The sequence below is a fragment of the Panicum virgatum genome, chromosome 4N (genome assembly GCF_016808335.1).
Source record: "Panicum virgatum strain AP13 chromosome 4N, P.virgatum_v5, whole genome shotgun sequence".
Taxonomy (NCBI): Eukaryota; Viridiplantae; Streptophyta; class Magnoliopsida; order Poales; family Poaceae; genus Panicum; species Panicum virgatum.
In genome coordinates this window covers 48,360,321-48,370,960 of record NC_053148.1, presented here as the reverse complement: position 1 = coordinate 48,370,960, position 10,640 = coordinate 48,360,321, and the positions used below count along the sequence as shown (strand labels likewise).

The 10,640-nt window shown below is 44.1% G+C and overlaps 2 protein-coding genes across 4 annotated transcripts; both read left to right on the top strand.

Annotated features, from left to right (window-relative positions):
* Positions 1-563: 563 nt before the first annotated feature.
* On the top strand, positions 564-3,623 carry LOC120668673 (probable inactive purple acid phosphatase 28). Of its 2 annotated transcripts, XM_039948416.1 has the most exons (5): positions 564-1,132; positions 1,233-1,383; positions 2,333-2,434; positions 2,631-2,724; positions 2,958-3,623. In XM_039948416.1, exons 1-5 carry the CDS (start codon positions 953-955, stop codon positions 2,980-2,982), a joined length of 552 nt encoding a protein of 183 aa, XP_039804350.1. In that variant the 5' UTR covers positions 564-952; the 3' UTR covers positions 2,983-3,623. The 2 variants fall into 2 exon arrangements, with proteins under 2 accessions (XP_039804350.1, XP_039804349.1); XM_039948415.1 differs by having other exon boundaries at positions 618-1,132; positions 2,333-2,724; positions 2,958-3,602.
* Positions 3,624-5,244: 1,621 nt separating this feature from the next.
* LOC120668672 (GATA transcription factor 20-like) lies at positions 5,245-10,272 on the top strand. 2 transcript variants are annotated; one of them, XM_039948414.1, is made up of 7 exons: positions 5,245-5,831; positions 5,938-6,024; positions 6,138-6,250; positions 6,933-7,064; positions 8,297-8,402; positions 9,129-9,203; positions 9,854-10,272. In XM_039948414.1, exons 1-7 carry the CDS (start codon positions 5,358-5,360, stop codon positions 9,938-9,940), a joined length of 1,074 nt encoding a protein of 357 aa, XP_039804348.1. In that variant the 5' UTR covers positions 5,245-5,357; the 3' UTR covers positions 9,941-10,272. The 2 variants fall into 2 exon arrangements, with proteins under 2 accessions (XP_039804348.1, XP_039804347.1); XM_039948413.1 differs by having other exon boundaries at positions 5,246-5,831; positions 9,851-10,272.
* Positions 10,273-10,640: the final 368 nt, after the last annotated feature.

The window sequence follows — 10,640 nt, the reverse complement described above, 5'->3', positions numbered from 1 at the left end:
TTTCCGTCCTTTACACGGACATCATACTAAAAAATGCTAAATCCAAGAAATCATCTAATAGGCAAAACATTTGACCGTTGATTTGGTTGAGTCAATCATCATATGTGACAATAATTATTAATACTAAAAAATCATCAAAGGCTGCAATACATCTAAAATATTTCTAGTGCATTTGTCATTATAGAAAATCGCCAAAAATAAACCAATGCATTTTTAAATTATTACTACTCAATTATGTCATTAGAAAAAACAGTTTTCCCGATGCAAAAAAAAACTAACTACTTAATTCTAAATTGCTCACGCCGTCCATCATCGCAGAACAATTAACCTAAAAATGGTGCCACTATATTGCAGACTAGTGCCGGTCTCTATCCCTTTGTCCCGAACTTGACGAGTTGAGGAGCAGTAGCCGGCGGCCGTATCAATGCACCAAGCATTTGCAATTTCAGCTGTATGCAACAGCAAACCATCAAGAACCAGTCCATGCCTTCTGGTTCCTATTTACAGCTCTATTTGTCTCAAACCCTGGGACGTTGGAAAACAGCATGTTAGGTCACGGTAGAGTCCTGATCGGCTGCCAATGGCGACCGTCGTGGCGCCATTGGAGTTTGTAACTGAAGGGCAGGGGAAGCGTGCTGGAACCTGAAGAGTAGCCACTCCGAGCGTTGCTGAAACTTGAACAAACCGAGCAGACGTTCCAGCTGATCGCAGCTGACACTGCAGCTTCAGGACCTGCCTGCCTGCGACTGTCCATCGTTCCATCCACGCTGTAATAACAAACGACACGCGACAGGCGGCCAGGTAGTTAGCTGGTCGGTTGCCTGCAGCAAATTGTTCATGATCCAGCTCGGATTCAGTTTGGTTGGTACTCCATCGGGCGAGGAGGTTGGTGCAGGTTTTGTTGACTCTTCCGGAACAGGGGCCGGCCCTGCGCTGCGCACTGGTGGGATCGATGGCCGCCTCCCACCTGGCAGCGCTCGTCGCCCTCCTGCCGCCCTGCCTGCTCGCGCTGCTCCTCCTCCGCCTCGCCACCGTGCTGGACCCGGACCCGGACGCCGCCGCGCCCCGCGTCAAGGCGGCCGCGCCGCTCCCCCTCCGCTTCCGCCATGACGGCGCCTTCAAGATCCTCCAGGTGACTCGCTCGCTCAGCTCAGCTCAGCTCAGGCCCTTGCTCTCCGCTCCCCTGCCCCGGTTGCTGATCGATCTCGCTCGCTGTCGGCTGCTGCTGATAGGTGGCGGACATGCACTTTGGGAACGGCGCCGCCACGCGCTGCCGGGACGTAGCGCCGGATGCCGGAGGCGCGCGCTGCTCCGACCTCAACACCACGCGGTTCCTGCGCCGGGTCATCGAGGCCGAGAGGCCCGACCTCATCGCCTTCACAGGTGCGGCGGCTCTGTTTCCTCCTCCTCCTCCTCCTCCTCCTCAGAGCTGCAGCTGTTGTGCTCTGAGCACCTGAGCTAGCCTCGCCGCGCTCAGCTCACCTCGCGTCCTCGCCAGGTTGCGCACAGTAGAATTGCAGGCGAGGCGGGGGAACTCGATTTGAGCAGCGCTGACCTCGTGAGCCGGTCGGAGGAGCCCGGGTTGGCCGTCGCCTAGCTCGATTACGCGCGGAGGAGCTCGATTTGGTGGTTGTCGAGCTTAACTCCGCACAGCGGAACTCGATTTGGTGGTCCTGGAGCTCAGTTGGTCAAATTGTGAGCTTGCTCCCGTGGGCGAGATTGCAAGCAGGATATGTTCCGCTTCCGCCCAATATCATGTAGATGCAGGCTTCGCCATTGGTACTGCCCATATATACTAGATTACTAGTAGCAGTATATAACAATAAGCTAGCACTCCAAAAGGTACTTCGGCGGCATTTGTTCGTTGTGTTTGTGAATAATCCCTAGGCACATTCACTTTTTTGCATGTTTACATGTAGATGTAGCTCACCAGTGTTCAGCTGCTATGGAGTGCAATTTCTTGCGATTTATTGGTTTTCTGCGTGATGCAATGGAGATTTATTTAGATATCAATGTGGAGCCATGCTTAAGGGTTTTCAGAACCGAAAGCTGTTGTTCTGTCCTATTGAGGCAGGGAATTAGACTGTAGTCACTCTCCATAAACTGTATTACCTACTGAGAAAATTGTTGGCATAACTCTATCAACCAAGTATGACTGCTACCTTGGCTCGCTCCTTGTAAAGTCCGGCAACACCTTAATATGGTAAAATAGTGAACAAGTTACCTCTTTGAGCTCCTATACTATCTATTTGCTTTCCATTTTCTTCCTTATAGGCAAAAAGGAGCCACTCTTGTTTACATATGATGCTTCCATTATTTCAAATTGGAACAGGGGACAACATATTTGGGGGCAGTGCAACTGATGCAGCAGAGTCACTACTAAGAGCAATCAGCCCTGCCATGGAATACAAGGTACCATGGGCTGCCATTTTAGGTAACCATGACCAAGAGTCAACAATGACCCGAGAGGAGTTGATGACGTTCATGTCTCTGATGGATTACTCAGTATCTCAAGTGAACCCACCTGGGTTTTTGGTACATGGGTTTGGCAATTATCATATTGGCATTCATGGGCCTTTTGGGTCCGAGTTGGTCAATACTAGCCTGCTTAACCTTTATTTCCTGGATAGTGGGGATCGTGAAGTGGTCAATGGAGTTAAAACATATGGATGGATCAAAGAATCTCAACTCGCCTGGCTTCGTACTACTTCACAGGAGCTTCAGGTACTTCTGATTGTGATTGATACCAAATCACAACATTGAAGCTTCATTGTTGTTTGTGCACATTTGTGTATCTGATTGACTCTTCTCCTATTCGCAAAATGCACAGTGGCCACTACTAGTGTTTAGAGATCATTGACTTCTTTGTTTATTGGCATTATCTTGAAGTAACCAACACTGCATTTCAGATTCTGTGCCTCTAAGTAGTAACTTCTATTTCTACCTTTATTTGACAGAAAACTTTACTTGCTCCTGCATTAGCGTTCTTCCACATCCCAATTCCAGAGGTCCGAGGACTCTGGTATTCAGGCTTCAAGGGTCAGTATCAGGAGGGAGTGGCTTGCTCATCTGTAAATTCCGGTGTCCTTGGCACCCTCGTCTCTATGGGAGATGTAAAAGCCGTCTTGCTTGGTCATGATCATCTTAATGATTTTTGTGGTAACCTCAATGGGATATGGTTCTGTTATGGCGGTGGCTTTGGTTATCATGCCTATGGGAGACCCCATTGGCCAAGGAGAGCTCGGGTAATTTATAGTGAACTCAAGAAAGGACAGAAATCGTGGATGGAAGTCGAGTCAATCCAGACTTGGAAACTGCTAGATGATGAAAAGCTTTCCAAAATTGATGAGCAGGTTCTCTGGAGACGCAGTACAAGTGATTCTGACCACAATATCTTGTCAGGACCAGGAGCATGAGATTTACTTTCTATGCGTCTTCTGTTTTTATATGCCACGCTGTACACTATCTGTAACCAAGTACGGTACTCCAATTTTGTAGGTTAGTTGATTGAATCTTTGAAATACGGTCTACCATGGACCAAGTTAGTTTTCACATTTGGTGTCAATATTGATATGCTAATACCCTGATTCAGATTGTTGAAATTGAAACTGTTTTCGACTTCTTGTGAAGCTTACAACTTTTTGACCTTCCTCTAGCAACCGTTTAAATTTTGTTATTCTTTATCTGCAAGCAGTTCAGCCTTCCTTCTAGTATTTAGTGCGGAGCAGAGAATTTTGCATGGTTTTGCTTATGTGTTTTGTTCAACTAGTCGGTTAACAAGAACCGCAGGTCCCCATCACTTGGATGTCCTAGGACGTTAGGACCTGTCTGATAATCTGAGGGCCTGTTTGAGTTTGACTGAGATTTGTCTCCAAGAATTTTGGGTGCCGGTTATTCCAAACTTCAGAAATCGTGGCAATATTTGGGCGAACCATGTGTTTCTTTTGAAATAAAAATATGTATTCAAGCAACTTCTATTTTATACTGCAGGCTCCTAAATTTGACGTGGACCTAGGAGTTGTAGTCATGCCAACCGATAACAGGGTCTGAAACATAGATTTTCATGGGAATTTTGTATCCCCTCCAATCACAAACATAAGGTCCTCCAACACATTAGCAGGATCTATAAGTGGACTTTGATTAGCAAATTTTAACATTTAAATTGAAAGATATTATTAATATATATTCACTCTAAAACTACTAGTAATGTGGTATTAATCATGCACGAATCTACTGTTCAAGATTTGTATCGTTGTTTATATGTATCAGAGTCTGTATCTATACCATATTTTCAAAATCATGTATTGTCTATTTATCATCTTTTTTATTTATTGATCATCAAAAGTGGGCAATTTGATTAATAACAGCTCTAAAGTATTTTATATTTGTAAGGGGAAATAGAAAATATGCGCTTACTTATATGAAGAAAAAAGTTTTAAGGAAAAATTAATAACTAGCTACCATCCATAGATTAAAACCGTGGTTAGTAGAGCTTATTGTGGGTGGATCTGGTGAAGAACAGTTTGGACTGCACTGCTCCAAAGTTTTTTGTTTGAAGACATAAGTCACACTAGGGATGGTTGGACGATTAAAATTTGGATACGCTAAATAGTTTAGACTGCACTAAAAATTTGATGATTAAAGTTTTCTTTTATCTGGAGGCAAAAATCGTACTAGGAACAACGTACAACTATGGTTTCTTTTGTCTGAAGGTAAAAAAAAAGTCATACTAGGGACAATCGCACAACTAAAACTATAGATTGGGTGGCTGCCATACAATGAAGAATGGCTTGGGCTGTACTGCATGAAGATTTTTTGTTTGAAGACAAAAGTCACGCTAAGATTGACTGCATAGCTAAATTTGTGAATATGCCGCATACCTAATGAAAAATAGCTTGAGCTTTATCGTGAACTTGCTGTTTGAAGTTTTTTTTTTTTTACGAAGACAAGAATGACCGTCCACTAAAATCATGAATCAGACGGTTGTGAACCGGCCACAAGATCCGGAGCCTACGGTTGTCCCCGTCGTGTTTTTCCTTGTCTATTTTCACCTTCCAAAGTGAAACCAGTAAAATAAATTAGCTTGGGGTACTTCTGTTTGAAAGTTTTTTTTTTGGTTAGGAGATACTAGGACAACCGTACACTAAAACCGTGGATTGGACGGTCGCGATCCGGCCACAGGACCCGGAGCGCACGGCGTGCCCCGTCCCTACATCGTCTCCCTCCCGAGCCCATTTCCACCCTCCAAAGTGAAACCAGATCGAAATCCTAGGGGCTAGGGTTACCCTCCACCCCCATCCCATCGTCCGTTCCGATCCGGTCCGATCCCCCGCCGCCCAAGCCTTCGCCGCTCATCCATGTCCCACCACGACGGCAGCAAGCCTTACCAGCCGCGCCGGGGGCCCGAGCGGCCCCCGCAGCCGGCGGACGAGGTCGCCGCGCCGCCCCCCGCCGCCGCTGCCCCGGCGGTGGACCACCTCGCCGCGGTGGCCGCCGAGGCGGAGGCGCTGAACCGCTACACCGAGCATCAGCAGCAGCAGCAGCAGCTTCAGGGGCACGAACAGGTTGGGGAGGAAGAGGACGACGATGACGAGGAGGAAGATGAGGTGGAGGACGACGAGGACGAGCAGGAGGGGCAGGACGGCGGCGTCGGCGGGGAGCACGTCCCCATGGACGCGGATGCTGCTGCCGCTGCCGCGGCTGCTGCCAGCGCTCAGATGGACCCGCACGCGGCGATGGTGCCTGGGGCCGTGCCGCCCATGGCGCCCAACCAGCTCACCCTCTCTTTCCAGGGCGAGGTCTACGTGTTTGATTCCGTCTCGCCTGATAAGGTCCCTCTTCTCTCCCGGTGTATATAGACGTGAACTTGCCTTCTCCTCTACCTGTAGGCAATGCAATTCGCTTGACTGGTAAGTGTTTTGATTCCGTCTGCTGCAGGTTCAAGCCGTTCTCTTACTGCTTGGAGGAAGGGAGCTGAACAACCCAGGACTGGGCAACGCGTCGTCCTCTGGAGCATACAGTAAGGTTAGGATTTGGGACAAATGACGAGGAGCGTAATCAGTAATGCCCGTGAATTATGTTCGGAAGACTGTGTTCTGGAATGGATGATTCACATGCGTGTATTTGCTTCGCTTCAGAGGTTGAATTATCCTCATCGGGTGGCATCGTTGATGAGGTTTAGGGAGAAGCGGAAGGAGCGGAACTTTGATAAGAAGATCCGGTACTCTGTAAGGAAGGAAGTTGCACTTAGGTACGTCCTAGTTTTTTTTTTAAACTTTGGCTGGGTACTCCATTTGTAATATCTCAAGTGCCATTAAGTTTGTTCTGTTGGAAGTCACTGAACTTGATAGCATGTTGCTGGAAAGAAAGGATTTGTCCTTTAATAAGACATTCTATTCCCCTTGAAACTTATTACACCTGTTGTTCTGATGTAAGTAGTTCTTAGTGGGAATATGTGCGCATCCTAAGTCCAATTCATTTTCCAAGTTGTTCAGATTAAAATAGATCAATTATTCATTACCCTATTTGTTCATTCTTTTTTTCATTACATCTGATGCACATATTTTCTGTTGTAGTGCCTATGAATAATGTGCTTTACTAACTGTTATACATTGGAATTTGGAAGTGAACAAAAATATATGATATTAAATCAGCAAAGGTGGACAGTACTTAAATCATGCATGTTGTACAAAAAGTTGCATAGCAGATTAACCAGAGTTTTTTAACGGTGTTTTAAGTAGTTTTTGGTTGCCAGTTGCTTTATTTATGTACCCTGTTTCAAAGGTTGTGGATAATGCTGTGGCATTTCTTGATCTAGATAAGATAATGACACTATGTTGGATATTGCAATTGGAGCCACCTCTCTAGTCCTCTTTGTAGATGGTTATGTATAAACATTCTTTAATATCTATACGATTTGCTTGTATTTATAGGATGCAGCGCAATCGAGGTCAGTTTACATCTTCAAAACCAAAGCCTGATGAAATATCAGCATCAGAAATAATGACTGCAGATGGCTCCCCGAATTGGGGGTCAGTGGAAGGCCGACCTCCATCCGCTGCCGAGTAAGTTGCAAAGTGGTTCCAATTTGCTCTTGGTTACATGTGTTTGACATATCCAACAATATTTGGAGATGAATAAAAGATACTCAATGCTTATTTTCTTGGCCTTCAGAGTGACAGATACCATTGCCGTAAGGCTATTTATTTAATTGTAGATGGCATGAATTTATGACCCTTTTTGTTTCCTGTTAACTGTTAACTGTTACCAGAAAATTTTCGAGAATATGCAGGAGAGCTGCATAGCTTTGTATTAAGAAGAAAATTGTTGTTGTTTACAACTCGGGCTGATCTGGGCACATTTATGCGGTTCTGCATTACAATTAGTGCTTATAGCTTATACAGCAAAAAATACAACCCAAAGCCAGCTACAAGACAATCAAGTGGCTGACTGGATGCTAGGAGCTCCTGCTGGTGTAGGCCAACCAAAGCTGACCATGTGCTTTGCCCCTGTCTGGATCCGGAGCTGACCTTCCTCCAAGATTGCCCCTGCTAGATGGGCGGTGTTTTCCCCAACCTGTTATCCAAGACCCTGTCATTCTGCTCCTTCCATATTCTCCATGATATGAACAGGAAGGTTGATATTGAGTCCATTGTGCCTCTGCAGCCACCAGTCCAGCATGTGCATGTTCGCTGCAGGTGCCTGAAATCTGCATCCCAGTACCGTGAGGATGGCTTGAACTGTCACCAGAAAGAAGCATGAATCTGATTTTAACATTGAAAATCATAAACCATAACTTGTTACTGTTCACCCTTGCTGGTTGACACCATATTATGGTAGTACCTCAATACTTATCTTCTAGCTTGCCTCACCTGGGATATTCATTTGTTACTCACATGATCTGCCCATACCATCTTATCAACCGAATGTTGTGGTGTTGGTAGCTGTTGAAAGCTTTTTGATTCTGCTTCCTATGCTATTATGTGCACGAGAGATTATCCTGCTGGTTGGTTCTGGTGGTCCAGTAGGCCTGTACATAATAAGGAGTTTAAGATCATTGTCTTACTGGTATAGGCATGAATTGGTTACTTGAACTTAGGCTATTGTTTTTCAGTACAAGCAAGTTTGCTACAAGACATTTGTTGGTACTTAACATGCACTGACACGTGCTTCTTCAAAGTTGTTTTTTGTGTGGATATTATGTTTAATTATGGCATGTGATTAGAGTTATATTTTAAATACTAGAAACTCCATTTCTGAGTTGTTGTGATGGTTGTCTTCTGTCCAATTTTCTTAGATGCCATCACTGTGGTACTAGTGCAACAGCTACACCTATGATGCGTCGTGGACCTGACGGACCTAGAACGTTATGCAATGCTTGTGGCCTCATGTGGGCAAATAAGGTAACTTTTAATGTTTAGTAGTACAATGAGATTCTTGATTTCAGTGAGCATTGAGATTTCAAACTTATTTGTTTTTAGATTAGACTATGCAATGGACCCAGGAGTGTGAATAAGAAATCCGCATGCCTGAACCATGACCAAGGCTATTGTTATGCTTTTAATGGCCTGCCCCAACATCTTGGGACTAAAAGGCGGCTGCTGCTGCTGCTGTTGTCAACCACATATTGGGCCCATCATAAGTACAACAACTGCCTTAATACATAATGGGCCCACAATAAGTTGTACACAATAAGTTGTAACAACAGCCTTATTATTATTATTTTTAAAAACTTGCTGGGTCCTACTGCTTTACGTAGGCTCATTTTACTATCACAATGCTACACTATGTTGTTATGACCCTGTACATGGTAAAGCACTACACATCTATCTGTTTATTTGTGTGCCACTGTAGTCTGTATCCAAACACTCTTCTAGCAGTATCACACGCTTTTTGTCCTCTTTATGTTGTAGTATATATAACTAATAAAATGCAGATATTTTCCACTTGCTACTGAGTTTGTTCTATCTTTTCTGTTTATTTTTAGGACTGCACGAGCAAAATACCTTGCAATGTAGAAATGAGAAAGTTATCTGTGCTTTGTTCTGTGTAGTCTCTTCATGTAAATTTAGATCAAGTGCTATGCAAGCACAAGTAAATCTATTGATGGTCCATTCACATCTTTATAGGGTCTGCTGAGGGACTTGTCAAAAGGTCCTGGGCCTCTTCAAGCTGTGCAATCAGCACCTGTTCTAGATGGTGGTGTAAGTTTTTCTTTTCGCTGTTCTCTGCACATGTTTTTGACCTAAGCTTGGTGGGGAGTTTATTTGGTCGAAACTTATCCTATAAGCTGGAAATGAAATACTTAGGTCAGATTACTCCTTCCTTGCATAATTAACTCTTTGGAAATGATTGATTCCTTGCACAACCTCTGTCCTAGTGATGGTATCCTATACTAAGTTACTAACGAACAACTAAAACTTTAGCCAAATTATGCCACTCCAGCTTAGAACTTTTTAATGTTGCCAAGTACATAATAACAAGCTACTAGAAAACTCATTGGTGGAGTATGCCTTTGCCATCTATCATTCTCTCCCTAAAACTTAAAATGAAAGCATTACATTTATTAATCTTCAGTCAAGATGTATTGTTGAAATCTTGTCTTTCCATTTCTGCTTGTTAATTGTTAACTATTCCTCTTTATGTGCGCTAAGACTAGCATAAAGTGGTAACAATCTTCATAGCGCTTTATGAACAGTATGGAATGATCTATCTTATCTTCCTCTTCAATTTTCTCTTTCACAGCTTCCATAACCTTCTGGTTTGCCTCGTTTATTGTGGTAATCTGTATGTCTTCATGTTCTGAATAAATCAGCGGTTGAAACTTAAATTGCTCTCTACTCTATTCCAGCAGAATGGAAGTGTCATAGGGAATCCTGGTGGTGGTGGGCTAGAGAATCCTGCATCAGCGATGGCCAATGGCCATGAGTCATCAATGTGACCGGAGTAGCTGTGCATATTCAGCGATGGGTTAAAACCATGAGGATCATCCTTGAGCGATCTCTGCAGTGGGCGGTCAGCTGTTGTACTATAACTTGAATGGGAACCTTCTTAGTTATGGAATACCTTTTATTTTCCATCTGTGTAGGTTTTAAGTGCTGCGGCAATGTTTTATCTCGTGGGATCATGTTTGCAGCTGTTGTTGTGGCTATAGCGAATGTGTTTTTCCTCTCTTGAGGCGCGACTGTTAAGAACTGATGAAGTAAATTGCTTCAGTGTGAACACTTGGAAGTGCCTGTAGTTGTATGTAGATTTCAAAGCAGATGTTTGACCCGTGCACCGTCTCTTATTTTCAGCACTTCTTTGCTGCCAATTGAGAATTAAGATGCATGGATGTTTCTGGTAAGGTTGATCACTAATCGCTGTGCTGGGTGGCTTCCTGGGTATTTTGACGCGTCGATGAATACTAATTTCTTATGAATTTTGAGGCGTCAGTTTAATTCCTTCATGATCCTTTCCCGAATTCCTGAATCCTAACTAAATCTCGTAAATGTAATGCAAATGTCAAATGGAATTTGCCTATCAACATTAGAGCAAGGTTAATAATACAGTTGGTTGATGGCTGCAAGGATCTTTACAGCCTGGGTCTCAGCCCACTTGTATAGTATTTAGTGCTTTGTCATTAATATATGGTGCATTTG